This window comes from Lynx canadensis, chromosome C2 (assembly GCF_007474595.2).
Source record: "Lynx canadensis isolate LIC74 chromosome C2, mLynCan4.pri.v2, whole genome shotgun sequence".
Classification (NCBI taxonomy): domain Eukaryota; kingdom Metazoa; phylum Chordata; class Mammalia; order Carnivora; family Felidae; genus Lynx; species Lynx canadensis.
The window spans coordinates 85,664,948-85,684,575 of record NC_044311.2 but is presented as its reverse complement, the minus strand read 5'-3'; the positions used below and the strand labels follow the sequence as shown (position 1 = coordinate 85,684,575).

Here is a 19,628-nt window from a genome sequence, read left to right as displayed (position 1 = left end):
CCATGGACAAAGAAAAGCACCCATAACTGAGAGAAGATAGTTGCAACACATATACTTGACAAAAGATTGATACAAAGATGTCCTGCAAGTAGGGAAAAAAATAACTAATAAGAACTGGGCAAAAGACATGAATAAACATTTTACAGAAGTGGCAACATGACTGACCAACAAGCATGTAAAAAGATGTTCAACCTCATTAATAATCAGGGAAATATATATATATATATATATATATATATATATATATGTAAATTATAAATTCAATGCGATGATTTTTATAACATCAGATGGGCAAGAATGAAAACATTTGACAGCACCAAATATTAGTGATAGGAATAATGGGAGCGTGTGCTAGGTGGAGGTAATACAAGGTGGTTTCACACTTGGCAAGGAAGCTGCCTCCATCTTATAAAGTTGAAGATATGTATACTCCATGGCTCAGCAATTCCACTCCTAGGTGTATGCCCTAGAGATACTCTTGTGAGTGTGTACGTATCTGTGTGTGTATTCCTGGTATCCCTTCCTCTTGTTATAAGGACACCAGTCATATTGGACTAGGGCCCCAAACTTATGGACAAGAAGGCTCACAGCAGCATTGTTTCTGAAGACAACTGTAAACAACCTAAATGTTCACAGGAGAATGGATAAACAGTATTTTCATATAGCAGTGAAAATGAGTGACCTAGAATGATCTAGAACTATAGACATCAATATGGGTACATTTCATAAACATGATTTTGAGCTAAAAAACGAAAAAAGTTACAGGAGAATATATGTATAATTAAAAATTATACAAAAGTAAAAAAAAATATGTTATTTAGGGATACAAATCAAAACAGAACAAAAAGTAAGGGAGTACCAGGTACAAAATTCAAGAAGTTGTGGTCTGGGCCCCTTTAGCCTAAATCCACCTTTTCACCTCAAACCCTTGGCTTGTTAGATGTAAGAAATGTTATGTTCTAAACGTTGAAAACATTATATATTTCAATTTCAATTCAATCTATATTTAGTGAGCCCCTACTACATTGCTAGTCTCTGTGCCAGATCCCGGAGTTACAAAATGAACAGCAGCGAGCATTTATTGAGATTCAGTTATGAAGGCTGTGCATCAGAATCATCTGTGGGACGTGTGCCCAGCACCCCCTCTGGAAAATATGATTTAGTAAGTAAGGCCCATGGATCTATATTAAAACAAACACACAGAAACTCTCTAGGGGATTCTGTTATACAGCCAGGAGGAAAAATGCTGCGTCAGGCATCATTAGGCACTGTGATGTGTATCTTATAGAATCCTTAAATCACCCCAACAAACAAGGATCATTCTCTGGGGCTCACAATCTGTTGGAGATATACATGTACACAAGTAATCACGGGGGTTTGAAGAAGGAAAAGACCACTTTGGGAGAGAAATACATCAATTTCTTCAACCTTTATCAGATACTTAAGTGCCAGCCATGGGGGTTCTAGAGCTACAAGGATGAAGATAATGTCGCTATGCAGAAGCTCCAGGTGTGAAGAGAATATGGGTATGAAAATCTCAAATTATAATACTGAACTCTATTCTAGTAGTTATATACAACAGATGATGAATAGCCAGAGCACAAAGGAGAAGTCCTGTCACTGTGAGGAGGGAGTACTTGAGGAGATTCCAGTTAGCCAAGTTTTAAATAATAGAAGCTCCCCAGGCACGCACCAAGGTGGGGCTGAGAAAGAAGCACACTGAAGTGGCTGAGAGAATTCCTTTGTGGATGGATGAACCCATTTGGAGTGGACAGACTGGCAGCAAAGAAAATAGGGAAGTTTGGTAGGTGCTAGATATCGAAGGAAACTTAGGTATAAAATAAAGAAATTTGGAATTTATCCTACAGATCTGTGGTTTTCAAATCATATATTTCTCAGTAGAGCTATAAGCACCCCTTGGAGTCTACCAGTGAGTCATCTGGGTGGGGAGTGAAGTCAGGCGGGCAGGGCTCTGCGTCTTCCATCCATTTCAACCACACCAGCTCCACTATTATCCATTAATGGTGAGCACGGGTGAAAGACTTTTTCTTTCTTTCTTTTTTTAAATTAATTTTTATTTTTTAATTTAGAAAGACTTTTTCTTTTAAACAAAAGTTTCCATGATTAAGGAAACTTTACAAACGAAAGCTTTAGGCAATGATAAACTGGTGAAGGATTACAAGCAGAAGAGTGCTGTGTGTTTCCAAGGTGAAAAGAGTTGTGAACACTGTCAAGTGCTAAAGTGATGTCAGGAAAAACAAGTACTGAAAAGTGTCCTTTGCTTTGTCAGTTGGAAAGTGACCCATTGAAAACAGTTGATGGGGGTGGGCAGGGAGTGGAAAAGAGAATGCAGTGCCTAGTAGAATGGATAGGAGGAGAAAATGGGGAGACCGTGCGCTTAAGAGTATTAGATAGAAGGCAATGGAGGGGTGTCTGGGTGGCTCAGTTGGTTAAGTGTCCAACTGTTGATTTTGTCTCAGGTCATGATCTCACAGTTCGTGGATTTGAAGCCCGCATCGGGGAGATGCGTGGAACCTGCTTGGGATTCTCTCTCTCCCTCTCTTTCTGCCTTTCCCCCATACTTGTTCTCTCTCTCTCTCTCAAAATAAATAAACATTAAAAAAAAAAAAAAGCAATGGAGGGAGATTTGGCCATAGCTAAAGGGGAATTTGTCCAATTCACATGTCTCCCTTTTTTGCTAACTGATCCCCTACACATGGTCATAGGAGTGGGCTTCTGGAAGCCATGTTTGTACATACTGCCCTCTTGCTGTAGTTGATTCGCCCTTGATGGGAGTGCATCATTCAAGCTAGGCCAATATTTCCCCAAGAAATTTATAATTTGGGGGGCGCCTGGGTGGCTCAGTTGGTTAGGCCTCCGACTTTGGCTCAGGCTATGATCTTGCAGTTTGTGAGCTCGAGCCCTGCATCGGGCTCTCTACTGTCAGTGTGGAACTTGCTTCAGATCCTCTGTCTCCCTCTCTCTGCCTCTCTCTCTCTCTCTTAAAATATAAACATAAAAAAAAGAAATTTATGATTTGGGTAATGAGAGAAAACCCTTTCTCTTCAGTTGGTTGATCTTGAGATCTAGGCCCAGACAATCAGATGAAATAAGCTATTGGTGTACAGAAGAGCAAGCCATGTGTGGAAAGGATGGAAGAGAAAGAGCATCCAGACTTTATAGGTTCTGGTTCCAAATCCCTCTCAAGGTCCATGGAGAGCCTATCATCTGGGCTTGGGGTAAAACCATCCTATCTTATCATGAACTCTTTATTTTTGCCCTACTCAGATAATCTGTCTCTGTCTCTGTCTCGGTCTCTGTCTCTCTGTCTCTCTCTCACACACACACCCTTCCTGATACAGAGGGTGTATGCTTTTTTTTTCAAAGAGAAAAGAAAGGTCATTTGAGAGAGAGGTTGAGGATGCAGAGGAAAGATAATTGATAGAGCCATTCTCAGAGAAGAATGGAAGGGATAAGTTCGGGAGCACGAGGAAGAAGTGTGCTTTCCTTTGAGGTAGGTGGGTAAGAAGTAAAGAAGATGAGAATGTGGGGGAGTACGTGGGTCAGGGCTAGGAAGAGTGTTCCCACCGAATGATTCCTACTTCCTGTGGGAAGAGTCAAAATTATCTACAGTTTATGAGGGGGGTGGGCCACAGCTTGGATGGCAAGGTTAGGAGTAGCCATTGTGCCAGTGGGCCAGGGATCAGGCCACAGGTAAATAATACAAAAACAGTCGGAAAGCCTAAGTAGGTAGTGTCCAGGTCTTGCATCACTGAATGCAGTAAAGTAGTCTCAGCCCCAAAAGCCTTTCACCTCTTGCCTGCCCAGCCCCCTTTATTATTTTTTTAATTTTAAATTTATTTATTTGAATTCAAGTTAGTTAATACAGTGTAGTATTGGTTTCATGAGTAGAACCCAGTGATTCTGGCCCAACCTCCTTTAAAACACAAATCAGATCACATCACACTCCCTGGCTTACAATTTTTCCAATGGCTCCTATATACATATAATGTATATATGCATATATGTTCATTTATTTTAGAGAGAGAGAGAGAGAGAGAGAGAGAGAGCGAGCACAAGTGGCGGAGGGCAGAGAGAGGGAGAGAGAAGATCTGAAGCAGGCTCCACACTGACGGCAGAGAGCCTGATGAGGGGCTCAAACTCACGAATGTGAGATCATGACCCGAGCCAAAGTCAGTAGCTTACCTGACTAAGCCACCTAGATGCCCCTGTATACATAAAGTTTATTAGTTTGTTTATTTTGAGATTGAGAGAGCGTGTGCATGAGAGTGGATGTGAGAGCAAGGGAGGGGCAGAGAGAGAGAGAAAGAGAGAGTCCCAAGCAGGCTTCTAGCTGTCAGCACAGAGCCCTATGGCGCAGGGCTTGATCCCACAAATAGTGAGTTCTTCATAACCTGAGCGGAAATCCAGAGTCAGACGCTTAAGCAACTGAATCACCCAGGCACCCTTTTAAAAATTTCCTTCTTCTTCTCCTTCTCCTTCTCCTTCTCCTTCTTCTTCTTCTTCTCCTTCTCCTCCTCCTCCTCCTCCTCCTCCTCCTCCTCCTCCTTCTCCTCCTCCTTCTTCTCCTTCTTCTTTCTCCTTCTCCTTCTTTCTTTCTTTCTTTTGCTTTAAGATATAAATGGCCTCTAGTATTGCTCAGCAACTAGGAGGGGGAAACATGAAGGAAATGTTTGGATTGATCCAGTGCTGGGTGTGTGACAGTGTCAGGGAGGACCTGGGAAGAGGTTCAGGGGCACTGTAAATGGAGTTGTTAACGTGGTAGTGGGAAGGCAATACAGGTGAATGCCAACAGCCTAGGAGATAAGAAGCGTCCTGGGGGGGGGGGGGGTTGGGAGTGTGAAGTGAATGTATGGGAGTGAGACAGCAGGAGACATTTGAGGTCAAGCTTGTGTAAGGAATGTTCTGGGTGAGACAAGGTTTAAGGTGGGAACATTTAAGGACTGTCTTAAGTCACATATTTTGAGGCAAAGAGAGAAACTTTCTTGTGTGAATAGTACCACCTCCCACCAGTCACTCTAACTTGAAATTGGAATCACTTGGAATCACCCTAAGAGTTTAGTTTTTTTTTTCCCTCCCTCACATTTAGTTTAGCATCAGATCCTTTTGATTTTGTTTCTTAAACATCTTTTGATTGTAAAGACCTTGGTTGAAAATCTCTGAACTGCTAACAGTGTTTTGGCTCAGTCCTGATAGCCCCGCCCCCTTGATGCACTCTCCTTTAAGTTTTTTTTTTTTTTTTTAACGTTTATTTATTTTTGAGACAGAGAGAGACAGAGCATGAATGGGGGAGGGTCAGAGAGAGAGGGAGACACAGAATCCGAAACAGGCTCCAGGTTCTGAGCTGTCAGCACAGAGCCCGACGCGGGGCTTGAACTCACGGACCGCGAGATCATGACCTGAGCCGAAGTCGGCCGCTTAACCAACTGAGCCACCCAGGCGCCCCAACGCACTCTCCTTTAAAATTCAAATTGATCATAGGGTAGGTCTATTTTTAATTTTCTGAGGAACCTCCACACTGCTTGCAACGTGGATGGAACTGGAGAGTGTGATGCTAAGTGAAATAAGCCATACAGAGAAAGACAGATACCATATGGTTTCACTCTTATGTGGATCCTGAGAAACTTAACAGGAACCCATGGGGGAGGGGAAGAAAAAAAAAAAAAAAAAAAGGACGTTAGAGTGGGAGAGAGCCAAAGCATAAGAGACTGTTAAAAACTGAGAACAAACTGAGGGTTGATGGGGGGTGGGAGGGAGGGGAGGGTGGGTGATGGGTATTGAGGAGGGTACCTTTTGGGATGAGCACTGGGTGTTGTATGGAAACCAATTTGTCAATAAATTTCATATATATATAAAAAAAAAAAGTAAAAAAAAAAATAAAATTCAAATTGATTCTCATCACTCCAGGCTTAAATTCTTCCAAAGTTTCCCATTGCCTTAAGATCAGAATTCCTTGGGGTGGCAGACAAAATCCTTTGTATCGGTCACTGTTTACCTCTGCTTTCCTCACGCAGTTTCCTGTGACTTAAAGGTCCTTGGAAAACCTTACCTTCTCTTGGATCTTACTTTTTTAAGATTCCTTATGTCTGCAAGATAGGAGAACCCTTATTTCCTTTTCTGGGAGAAATGACTGTCAGAGTAGGAGTAGCTTTCTGAGCTCTAGAGGGGAAACACTGTTTATTTCACCAGTAAACTTCAGAGCCTGCCAGGGTGTCTGGCCAGCATACATGCTTAATGGATATTATTTTTAAAGTTTATTTATTTATTGAGAGAGAAGGGGGGGGGAGGGAGAAGGAGAGAGAGAGAACACGAACCAGTGGGGGAGGGACAGAGGGAGAGAGGGACAGAAGATCTAAAGCTAGTTCTGTGTTGACAGCAGAGAGCCAACACGGGGCTTGAACTGATGAACTGTGAGGTCATGACCTGAGCCAAAGTCAGACACTTAACCAACTGAACCACCCAGGCGCCCCTATGGATGTTATTAAATGAAGAAAGAAAGAATGAATGTTGAAATCACCTTAGCTGGTGGCAGGAGTTGGGGTAGCAGACTGAGTCAGAGGCCAAACATGAGAGCTTACTAGCTGTGTTATATGGGACCAAATCACTAATACCTTCGCTTAGGGAGATTGCCTTGTCTACTGGGCAGCTGTCCTGCAGCGACCATCCTGACCCCCATTCCTGTACAAATGATTAAATTGGGTAATCCTACCCTCCTATCTGCCAGCTGGGGACCTGTGTGACTTGTGATGAAAAGATGAGCTGGGTTGATCTGATTTTCTCCTGGGATGTGGGAATTAGGAAACAGATAAAGCGATAAGCTCCAGGAGCATAGGTTGAAAGGATACATCAAGAATTGTCAAAAAATATATAGGAGCTGCAGAGTGGCCCTGAAACTTATTTTTGTGACCTGTGCAATGTTTTCTAATATTTTGAAAGTGTTGCCAACATTTGAAAATTGGGGAAGTTTCACATTAAAATCTGGCTATTTGGCTTCTCTTATAAAATCTGAAGGCCTGATATGGCAAAAACAGACTGGAGCTGAGCAGTACACAACGCACTATCTTCCCTCTTCACCATGGGTGCCATCCCCCTATACTGCTTACACCGGCGAATTTCATTCACTTATATCATGTGCTCAGCCCCTGTAACCATCTGACAACCAACTTGTTGAAGGAATCTGTAGCAATGAGGGATTATATGCAAGCCAGGCCCATAGGGAACAGAACCCACGAAGAGAGAACTACTTGGTAGGAGTTGGGCAGCAGGTGAGAAAAGAGAGAGAGGATATAGCCACCAAGAGAGGGAAACCAGTTTCCAGAGATGTCTGGGTTCATGGGTTTCCCAGTTTCAGTACCTGCCCATAGTTACCCTCATCATAACTCCCTGTTCTTAAGATAATCTGCAATGCAATTAGCCAGGAGAAGGCAGGAAGTTAGTGGGAAATTGGTAGAGAACAGCAATGAGGACAGTAAGATAGTGGTGTACCTAGATGACATTAGCCCCAAACAAGAAATTCTGGTATGAATGTGGAATGTAAATTCTAAGTTGTTAAGAGTTAGATCCTTGTTGACTGTGTATCCTGGCCTGGGAGGATTGGGGAAGGTGTAGTGAACAACTTCTGCTCAAGAGGACGTTGTAGTTAAAATTATCCTCAGAGGAAATCAAAAGCATCCTGGGAAGGGCTATGGGGATACAGGGTTCCAGATACTTTGGAAGAAGGAAATGGGAAGTCTGGGGAGAAGAAATTTCTGAGAGATTTAAGGCTCGATCATTAATATTCATTACTAACTAATTTTCACTGCGTGTTGAAAAGAGAGGACTGTATTCAGCAAACGGAGAAAACTTCCTGAAAGAGGTGGCATTGGAGCTGCAAATTTTATTGTTATTATTAATTTTTATTTATTTATTTTTGAGAGAGAGACAGACAGAGACCTACAGAAACTGAAGCAGGTTCCAGGTTCCCAGCTGTCAGCACAGAGCCCTATGCGAGGGTGGAGGATCCAACCCAGGAATCCTGGCACCGGACCCACTAGGCCACCCAGGTGTCCCCTCCCCTCCCTTCCCCCTTTTTTTAAATTTAAGTAGGCTTCATGCCCAGTGTGGAGCCTGACTTGAGGCTTGAAGTCATGACTCAGATCAAGACCTGAACTGAGGTCAAGAGTTGGACGCCTAACCAACTGTGCTACCCAGGCGCCCCTGCATCTTTAACATGAAATGGATGAAAAGGAAATGTTTCACAGAGCTGCACCTGTAAAGGTCAAATTCTAAAGGGGAGAGCGGGCAGTTCGAAGTTAGTCTGGTGACAGGGGGCCTGTGTTTACCTTGAGTCACCCAGCAAGTTATTTCTATACCTTGGGGCCTTGGTTTTCATTATTTTAAGTTAAGAATCATAGTATTATGTTACTTCTAAGACTTACTTCCCACCCTAACCCACTTTTAATATTTCTTAATTTAGGATATATTCTACAACTGACAACCCCAAATGCTTGCTTTGCCACAGGGCAGAAAAAATTTTTTGACAGTGTTATCACTAACTGGGTGTACATAAATTTAGCTGTCTACAGAAGGAAAATGTTAATTTTTGATAATTAGCTTAGTAATTTTCATTGATGGTGCCATGCAGCTAAATTTTAATTTGAATCCCAAAGTGTCACTTAGGCCTCTTCCAAAAGGTTACATTGCATTGAAGCAATGTAAGTTATTATACATACAGATTAGTTGCCATGCATCAGGAATACAGTTAAATGTAGAAATGGCCACCTCTCTTTCTAAATTTGACCCAGAAATTACAAATCTAGAAGAGGTTGGTTTGACCAACTGAAGTGTCTGAGGACACTGAACATTTAACTGTCATTAGTTTCCAGTTATCAAAAGAAGCTGTGTAGATTCCAGGGATTTGCAATTCAATTTAAAAAAGAGACCAAGTTACCATATGATTTCACTCATGTGGAGTTTAAGAAACAAAACAAACAAGCAAAGGGAAAAAAATAAGAGAGACAAATTAAGAAACAGATTCTGAATTATACAGAACTGATCATGGTGGGGGGGGGGTGGGTGAAATAGATGGGATTAAGGAATGCACTTGTCCTGATGACCACAGGGTGATGTATAGAAGTTTTGAATTACTGTATTGAATACCTGAAACTAATATAACACTGTATGTTAACTAACTAGAATTAACATAAAAAAATAAAGTAAAAAAGAAACCACGTTTATAACCAAAGAAGAAACATACACAGTGCTTGTATATTATTTCTAAAGGTGCCAAGGAGATCAAGATACAACCATGGGTTATGTAAAACATCATGCCATCACACTACACTTAGCCAGATGGTCAAAATGGTTATATAAGACTTCAGGCAGTGGAAGTGAGAAGGCTTACATTTAAACTTTGATTAAGGCACTGAAGAAGAAAGTGGTACAATTATGATAATAGCCAACATTTACTGAATGGTTACTATGTGGCACTGTATTTTGTCTTTAGAGTTCTTATTTCAGCTTCAGGGCAACTCTATCAGATCAGTGGTGTTACCTTCATTTGGCAGTATAAGAAGGACAGGAGATAAATCCAGGAAGTTTGCCTCCAGACTCTCACTCACAGCCACTATGCTGTTACAACATTTATGTTGCATTAAAAAAAAATTTTTTTTAATGTTTATTCATTTTTTTTGAGGGAGGGGGCAGAGAGATAAGGGGACAGAATCCCAAGCAGGCTCTGCGCTGTCAGCACAGAGCACAAGGTGGAGCTGGAACCCAGGAACCCCGAAATCATGACCTGAGCCCAAGTTGGACACTCAACCCACTGAACCACCCAGGTGTCTCTTTTTGTTGCATTTTCATGGATACACTTATACTTTTTAGGTTGGGTTACATTTAAATATAATGTATCCTTTTTTTCCCCAGTCAATGGCATTTTAAAATCAGAAATACCTGCCTGGTTGGATCAGGCGATGCATATCTTGCACGGCTCCAAATCAATCGTGGATCGGTGGGCAGGTGTTGCAAGTTGGAGGAAGTGAGCCTGATTTTCAGAACCCTATCATCTTTGAACTGGTGAAAGCTACTGAGAGAAAAGTGTCAGTAAGGAGAAATGTGTTCAGCGGTTTTGAAAGCTTTCCTCCATACGAAACGACCTACTTCTACCTGTCGGAATCCTTCTGAACCTTTCGATGCTCACCCCAAATGCCAGCTCCTTCAGGAAGTAGTCTCTTAGTTATATGAGAAGATATACGTGGGAGATATTTCCAAGTTATTACAAGGTGGAGTTAGTTAGTGAAAGGCGGATTTTATCATTAAAGCTACCCTCGCTCCTCTCCTGACCTCAGTTTCTCTAAACGGAAAGAAAGTGGTGGCTTAGCCTATCTCTTCCTTCGGTAATTCTACTCCCAGCCTCTACAGATTTCTGCCAAAGCTGCCTTGAAAAGCAACTCTCCTTCCTCAGACCTGCAGGCGGCGGCTCCTCCGCGTTGGCAGCTCAGCAGGGCGGGGCTGAGAAGCCGGAGAAGAGGCGGAGGCTCCGAGGGAAGCGCGGCGCGCAGCCACGTGACTTCCTTCCCAAGGAGCCTCAGCCGCTGGCCTCCCAGCAACCGGTGCGTCCCGCCTAACGACTCCTGCGCCTCCCGGTTGGCCCTCGGGGACGCTTGTGGCAAGGAGGTACCCACGGTCGCGCTGTTCATTGGCTCGAGCTGCCGTCGCTCAGGTGTGTTGCCGGAGCGCCCGCAGGCGGTGCTTCCGGAAGCCCCTCCCATTGGCCGCCGGCTTCGTGGCTGGCTGGCGGAGGCTGTCACTCCCGGGCGGTTTCCCTGTGGCCGCCGCTCAGCTGGGGGCGGGAGGAAGAGGGGCCGGACTGGGGCCTGACGAGCCGCCGCTGCCGCCACCGTCTTCGCGGCTGCTATGACCAGCGGGCGAGGCGCCCTCCGCAGCTCCGCGCAGCGCTAGTCGCGGCCGTGCGCCCGCCGTAGCTGTCTGTCCCCAGCGCAGCCGCTCCCGCGGCTCCCTCGGCTCTTCTCGCGCCGCCTGCGAGGCGAGGCGGAGGCAGGATGAAGATGACGGTGGATTTCGAAGAGTGTCTGAAGGACTCGCCCCGCTTCAGGTAACCGGCGAGGCCGCCCAGCGGCCGTCACCCCGGAGCTGCCTCCCCCGGGGGTGGGGGCGTGAAAGCAGGCCCGCTGAGCGCGCCGAGGGCCCTGCAGTCCGCGCCTTCCGACGAGGCCAGCGGCCGTTGTCGCAGCTCGGACCCGGCGAGGGCACTGCAGCCCCAACCGACCCTTGCTGAGGGCTGAGGCTGGGCCAGGAGGGGGACGTCGCCCCCTCGTCCCGCTTCCTCACCCTCTGCCCTGGGGAGGAGCGCCCCAGACGCCGGGAGCACCGTCCGCTTCGAGGAACCAGGGTGCAGCCGCGTCCCCGGAGACTCGTGCCCTTTGCGGGCGCGCGCTCTCGTCCCCTTCCTCTTGCTGCTCTTTTCCCCTTCCTTCCGCTCCTTCTTCGTTTCCACTCCCACCCCACCCCCTCTTTGAGGAGCTTGCAGGGCACCCTCTTGCAGTTCACTTAGTTCCTCTTTGCGCTTTTCCGCTCCCCCTTACCCCGGGGAGGAAGGAGTGGGGCGAACTGGGACTGCTGCTGCTTGCGTGTCCCCTGCCAGGGGGGCGCTCCGGGAGGCGCTGGCGGTGGATTTGCACCGGAGTTGGGCCAACCCGCATTCTATGCACCCTGACGCGAGACGGTCTGCTTTTCTTTCCACTTGAGCTCTCCCCGCTGTCGAGAGGTACTGGGCTGAGGACTAAGAGAAACAGTGCATTTCTGTTTTGAGAACGGAAGTAGGAGGGCCCTGAAGATTGCATGTGTGTTCCTCTTCCAGCAGCGTCCGTCCGGGAGGGCCCCGGATCACACTCGGATGCTCCCAGTGGATCTGTCACGTAAACCGACGTGGTGGCACTCCGATTCACATGGGCTGGCCTGCTTCCCATGTGAGAGGCGGCAGTCCCGAGGGCGTCCAAAGTACTTGTTCTTGACGTTCCGGGCATCGTAGGACACTCTTAATTGTTTTTGGAGAATAGTTTTGATAGATTGTATTTTATGGCCATTTATAAGGCTGTCCTTAGGCCTTAAAAAAAAAAAATGCGGCCATAGACTTGAGTTAGACACTGACATTTCTTGAAAGCGCTCCCTGAGCATTGGTGTGTGTGTGCCCGATGATCTCTAGGCCAAGCCTCATTGTAAATTCTTGTATCCTTCTCCTGGGAACTCACTGTTCGTTCTTTTTTTTTTTTTTTTTTTTTTTTTTTTTTTCAATTTTTTTTTTTTTTCCACGTTTTTATTTATTTTTGGGACAGACAGAGACAGAGCATGAACGGGGGAGGGGCAGAGAGAGAGGGAGACACAGAATCGGAAACAGGCTCCAGGCTCCGAGCCATCAGCCCAGAGCCCGACGCGGGGCTCGAACTCACAGACCGTGAGATCGTGACCTGGCTGAAGTCGGACGCTTAACCGACTGCGCCACCCAGGCGCCCCTCACTGTTCGTTCTTATCACTGATTTCCCATTCTCTTTTCAGTGAAAAGCAAAGAAAAAGAATTGTAAAACTAAGGAACTCCTTCGTCTAAGAGAAAATTTAAGAACGTGTTTTTGTTTTGACTTTTGCTTTTTTTTTGGCGGGGGAGGAGTGTTAATTTTATTTGGAGCTTAGGGCTAGGGCTGTTGCTTGTAAAAAGCTGCATCTGGTTTGATTGCTATTGTTGGTATTAATTTTTAAAAGTTTTATGCTCCGTGTGAATAAAGGTCCCGGAGGAGACACACGTGGGTTGCTTAGGACAGCTCTGTAGGTTACAGTCCAGACTGTGGCGAATGAAGTAATTTTTGAAGTGTACCTCAGAATACTCTGCTTTTTGTGAATTTTATTTATATGACTCAGCCTTTTTTTTTTTTTTTTAAGTTTATTTATTTTGAGAGAGAGCATGAGCACACAAGCGGGGGAGGGGAAGGGGGGGCAGGAGAGAGAATCCCAAGCAGGCTCCTTGCTGTCAGTGCAGGCCTCCAAGTGTGGCTGGATCCCTCCAACCACAAGATCATGAGCTGAGCAGAAATCAACAATTGGAAACTTAGCAGACTGAGCCACCCAGGTGCCCCAACTTTTTTTTTTTTTTTTAAATGAAGTAACAGCGTTTTCCCTCTGGAGAATGTGGCTGTGTGCTCAATTTATTTCACATTTTAAGTTTGATGTTTTAAAAAAAGTTGAGAGAAGTGATATGGAAATACTTGTAGCCACTGGTTTTGTTCATAGACCATGTGATGTCTCTGTTTTTGAAATCAAAGAATATAAAATAAGAGGGAAAGATACTGATTAAGTTGTATGGAATATTATAGTGAATTTTGTTAAACTTGAATATAATGTCTGTTCAGTTTTAATTAAATATTAGAGATTTTTCAAGAGTTGCTTCCAGTATTCCACTTATTGTTGGCTGCAACTTGGGAAGAGAAATCAAGATCCAAAGAACTCTAATATCTGGTATACATTTTTGGAACTAGATTAGATTTGCAAAAGAGGGAAGTACGCTGAGAAGTAAAAGTCTCATCATTCACATTCCTAATATTTCCAGTCTTTCTATAACCCCATTAGTATGAAGTTTGTATAGCATTTGAAAAGAATATTTTAGAGTCTTTTACTCATATGCTTTATGTATAAGAGAAACTTGACTTTTAAGAGTATTGTGCATGTTGTGGGTGATATATTGAATCTTTCATATTAGGTTTGTGAGGGCTGGGCTTCTTTTCTTTCATTTTTGTTTTCTCATAGTAAGGCAGCTACACTATTTATTCCTTGTAGTGTCCTGATCTGTTGTTTTTTTTTAAACTGATTCTTACTTTTATTTTCCTTCACAAGTGAATCTTAAAAAAATATACATTTTTTTTTAATGTTTATTTTTGAGAGAGAGAGCAAGAGCATGAGCTGGGGTGGGGGGCAGAGGATCTGAAGCAGGCTCCTCCCTGACAGCAGAGAGCCTGATGTGGAGCTTGAACCCATGAACTGGGAGATCACAACTGAATCGAAGTCGGATTCTTTTTTTTTTTTTTTAATTTTTTTTAATGTTTATTTTTGAGACAGAGAGATAGAGCATGAATGGGGGAGGGGCAGAGAGAGAGGGAGACACAGAATCGGAAGCAGGCTCCAGGCTCTGAGCCATCAGCCCAGAGCGGACGCGGGGCTCGAACTCACGGACCGTGAGATCGTGACCTGAGCTGAAGTCGGGCGCTCAACCGACTGAGCCACCCAGGCGCCCCTCGAAGTCGGATTCTTAACTGACTGAGCCATCCAGGCCACCTTCACAAACGAATCTTATGGCATTTAAGTCTGGCGTGGAGACATAACTACCTTGGATACTATAGAATTGATGCAGAAGGCAGATCTTGCTGAAGAAAAATTTCATCAGTGTTCGAGTGTAAACATTAATTTTTTTGCTAAGTTGATAAGGAGAATAGTGGGGGGATTGGTTGAAGTAGGGAGAGGATGTTACTATTGCAGCGTTGTCTTTAGTAATTTGAATAGAGCCAAAGCCAGTGGTTACTTTTACATTCCAAAGCGCATTTTTTTGGTTTTGTTTTTAGATTGGAGGGCACATTTCATTGTGTAATTTTGTGTAAATAAAAATTCCCTTTTTAGTTTTTTAAAAACCAGTCTAAAGGTCAAAATCTTGTTCATCTAAAACTCTACAAGAAAGTACACGTTTAAGTGTACTTTTTTTTTTTAAGTGGGAATTTTCCATTTTGACCAACATATCTTGAAGAAGTTTGAATTTGTTTGGACCCTAAATTTTTGTGTAGTTGCCCTTTAAAATTTTATAAAATTTTAATAAAAATTGTGCTTTTCCTTTACTTAAACATATTATGGTTCATGCAGGAAGTGAATATTTTGTTTGAAACAAAAAGTTGAATGAATTTGTGCTTTCTGAATTCTGAAGCATTTTTGTTCTAACCAGTGTTCAAATGTAAAAATATTGGCATTAGCAAGTCTTTAAAACTTTAGTCTTTACCTGATACATTTATGTTTTATCCTAGCCGGTGTTTATTGTGCACCATTCTGAAGATTTTCCATTTGTAGTTTCTATTTCAGATATGATCCTTGTTGGAAGAACTTAGGAAAACCATCTTAAAAAAGATGTTTTGTGGAGAAAGGTTTTAATGGGTGAAAGACATCGACATAAGATGTAATTATATATGTATTAGTTATGTTTTGCTCTTAAACTAGTGCCAGTCCTGGCTGCATTGTCACTTTACCTTCCATCTTTGAAACAGATCCACTCTTAACAACTGACACTTTACACACGGCAAATATAGTGGGCGAGGGATGAGGGGAAATGTGTTTTCTTTCAGACACAATAGAATGGAATTAATTATAAAGTAGTTTTATCATGAACCAAAATACAGGAATCCTGCTGTTCCCCATTGCAGCTTGTAATTCTTCATTTGATGTAATACCAACTGAAGTTGAACTAAGGAAGAACAAGCTTCTATAATGTGCCAGATTTCATGCTTTTATAGCTATTGTCTCACTGAATGTTAAAATATATTGTGAGGTAGGAATTATCCTCATTTTTAAAATAAAAAAATCCCAAACTCAATCTTTTGAGAAGTTAAATTCACTTTTTAAAAAATGTTTATTTATTTTGAAAGAGAGAAAGCTCATGCATGCAGGTGCGAGTGGGGGAGGGTTCTGAAGAGAGGGAGAGAGAATTGCAAGCAGGCTCCACACTCTCATGACCTGAGCTGAGATCGAGAGTTGGACACCTAAACTCCTGAGCCACCCAGGTGCCCGTAAATTCACTTTCTTAAAGGTAGATTTTCAAATGGTGGACCTGGAAGTGAATTCACTCTTGTGCTCTCTCTCAAGTTACAGGCATTAATTAGCTGCATTAATTAATTTGCATTAAGTATGTTTATGATGTTTGTTATCATACAGAAATTTAAAAACTGACTTTTGTGTATTGCCTAGAAAAGTCTCCCCTATCCCATTATTATTATAGGATATTTTTCTATCATTTATAGTAATTTTTAGTTTTATGTAATGCAACTGGATTTTAGTTTTGAGAGATCATCTACTTTTCTTTCCTTCCTAATGGAAGCCACTTGTCCTAACACCTTTATTGAATAATTTTCTCCCTCTTGATTTAATATTACATACACACATACATACATACATACATATGTATTTTTCTGTATTCTACTCCTTTTCACTAACGTATTTATCTATTCTTCAAATGTCAATATTTACAATACTTTATAGTCTGTTATGATATCTGGTGGGACAAGTTTACCATAATCTTTTTTTTTCAGAAATTTACTGACTGCTCTTGAATATTTTGTCTTTGCAGTAGTTTCTTCAATTTCAGAAGAGGGTATGCCTTTTTAATGCATTTTGGCCTAATTTCTTTAAAACTTTTTCTTATATAAAATTTCAGTGATGATCCAACTATATCTGTTTACAAGAAACATACTTTAGTTTTTTCTTTAACAACCGTTTATTTTTATTTATTTATTTTTAAGTAATCACACCCAATGTGGGGCTCAAACTCATATAAGAAGCATACTTTAGAGGTGCCTGGGTGGCTCAGTTCAGTTAAGCCCCCGACTCATGATTCGATGATCTCATTGTTCGATGGTTTGAGCCCTGCCTTGGGCTCTGTGCTGACAGCTCAGAGCCTGCAGCCTGCTTTGGATTCTGTGGCTCTGTCTCTCTCTCTGCCCCTCCCCTGCTCATGCTTTGTCTCTCTCTGTCTCTCAAAAATATATGTTTAAAAAAGTTAAAACAAAAGCATACTTTAGATTCAAAGGTGCAAAAATATTGGAAGTAAAGGGACAAAAAAGATAACTCATTCAAACAATACTCAAAAGACAGCTGGAATGACTATACTAATGTCAGCTAAAATATATCTTAAGACAAAAATTACTAAAGATAAAGGACCTTTTATAATAATAAAATAGTCGATCCATCAGGAAGACATAACACCTACAAACATGCATTTAGCAGAGCACCAAAATACATAAAGCAAAAATTGACAGAATTGAAGGAACAAATAGAGAGTTGGAGACATAAATATATATTTTTTTAATGTTTATTTTATTTTTGAGAGAGAGAGAGAGGGAGACAGAATCGCAAGCAGGCTCTATGCTGCCAGTGCAGAGCCCGATGTGGGACTTGAATGCACGAATTATGAAATTATGACCTAAGCCAAGATCAAGGTTGGACACTTAATGGACTGAGCCACCCAGGCACCTCTAAATACTTTCAATAATGGGTAGAACAACTAAGCAGAAGATCAACAAGGAAATAGAAGACGTGAACAACAGTATAAACAAACAAGATAATAATAGATATATAATAAATGGCTATATAATAGGTATAATTATATAGATGTAATTAATAGATATTTATAGAACATGTCATGCAACAAAAGCAGAATTCCCATTCTTCTCAAGTACACGTGAAACATTTTCCAGCATAGGCTATATGTTAGGCTAATTAAACAAGCTTCAGTAAATTTGAAAGTTTGAAACCATACAAATATGTTCTTTGACCACAATGAAATGAAATTAGAAATCAGTAACAGAAGAAAATCTGAAAAATTCACAAATATGTGGAAATTAAGTAACATCCTCCAAAATAACCAATGGATTTGAGAAGAATCATAAAGGAAATTAGGAAATACTTTAGACAAATGAAAATAAAACCACATACCAAAGCTTATGGGATGCAGCTAAAGCAGTGCCTAGAGGGACATTTATACCTGTAAATACCTGTGATCAAACCATCCATCTCGAGCAAACTGATTTCAAAGCAGATGGAGGAAATAAAGAAGACTAGAGCAGAAATAAATGAAAGTTGAGACTCAAACAACAATAGAAAAAGTCATGAAACAAAAAGTTAGTTTTTCAAAAAGATCAGTAAAATTGACAAGTCTTTAGTTAGACTGACCAGAAAAAAGAAGACTCAAACTGCTAGATTCAGGAATGAAAGGGAGGCTATTGCTTTGTCCTACAGAAACAGAAAGGGTTATAAGAGAACACTGTAAATAATTCTAACAAGTTAACAAGTTAAGCTAGATGAAATGGATATATTCCTAGAAAGATGCAATCTACTGAAACCACTCAAGAAGAAATAGAAAATCTAAATAGAGTTAGAGAGAGAGAGAGAGAGAGAGATTGAATTATTAATCAAAAAGCTTCCCCAAAGGAAAAGCCCAGGCCAAGATGGCCTTACCAAAGAATTCTTCCAAGTGTTTAAAGGTGACTAACAATACTCTTTTACAAACTTTTTAAATGAAATAGAAGAGGAGGTGTCACTCAGACCAAGTAATTCTGTGAGGCTAGTATTACCCTGCTACCAAAGCCAAAGATACCACAAGAAAACAACAGACTGATATCCCTTATAAATAGTTATAAAAGTCCTTAATAAAATATTGGCAAACCCAATATAGCAATATATAAAAAGGATTGTATATCATGACCAAGTAAGATTTATCCAGGAATGCAAAAATCAGTGAATGTAAATACCACATTAGTAGAATAAAGAGCAAAAACTATGTATTTTTTTTTTTTATTTGAGCGAGAGAGAGTGAGAGTGTGAGTGAGGGAGAGAGGCAGAGGGGAAGAGGGAGAGAGAATCTCAAGCAGGCTCCACATTCACCATGGAGCCTGATATGGGCTTGAACCCACGAACCTGGGATCTTGACATGAGCTGAAATGGAGTCGACCTGCTCACTCAACTGAGCCACCCAGGCACCTCTGTAATCATTTTAATGGGTACAGAAAAAAGCATTTGGCAATCCCACATACTTTCCTGTGAAAATACTTTCAGGTGAAAATAATAAAAGCATGATAGAGTACTTCCTTAACTTGGTAAAGGATATTCTGTGAAACATTCCTGGCTAACATCATACTTAAGGGTGAAAGACTAAAAGTTTTTCCCTTACGGCCATGAACAAAAGTTCTGTCCACTTCTGTTCCACAATGTAGTGGGGGTTATAACCAGAGTATTTGGTGGGAAAGAAAAATAAAAGGCATCTATATAAATAAGAAATAGTGGGACACCTGGGTGGCTCAGTCAGTTAGCATCCAAACTCTTGATTCAGCTCAGGTCGTGATCTCACAATCTGGGATCGAGCCCTGTCTTGGGCCCTGTGCTGGGCATGGAGCCTGCTTAAAATTCTCTTTCCCTCTCCTGCTGCCCCTACCCGCTCACACATGCTCTCTCTTAAAAAAAAAAAAGGTAGTAAAATTGTCTTTACTCTTAGATTATATATCTGTATATAGAAATCTTAAGGAATCTACCAAAATCGTTGAAACTAGTAGTTCATCAAGGCTGCAGTATGTAAGGTCCAGTGTACAAAAGTCATTTGTATTTCTGTGTACTAGCAAAGAAAATCATTCCATTTGACAGTGGCATCAAAAAAGGATAAAATGCATGAACATAAATTTAACCAACGAAGTATAAGACTAAACACTGAAAACCATATAATATCACTGAAAGAACTTAAAGACCTAAAAATGGAAAGATATTCCATGTTCATGGATCAGAAGGCTTAATATTATTAAGATTACAATATCCCAAATTGATCT

General features: G+C 41.9%; 1 protein-coding gene across 1 annotated transcript in view; it reads left to right on the top strand.

Moving 5' to 3' along the window:
- The first annotated feature begins 11,045 nt into the window (after window positions 1–11,045).
- The window catches only part of ACAP2 (ArfGAP with coiled-coil, ankyrin repeat and PH domains 2), a 155,707-nt gene continuing 147,124 nt past the window's right edge, over window positions 11,046–19,628 (top strand). Inside the window, exon 1 of the mRNA XM_030328638.1 lies at window positions 11,046–11,113. Within this exon, the coding sequence (XP_030184498.1) occupies window positions 11,061–11,113 (53 nt within the window). The 5' untranslated portion in view covers window positions 11,046–11,060. The remainder of the gene's footprint in view (window positions 11,114–19,628) is intronic.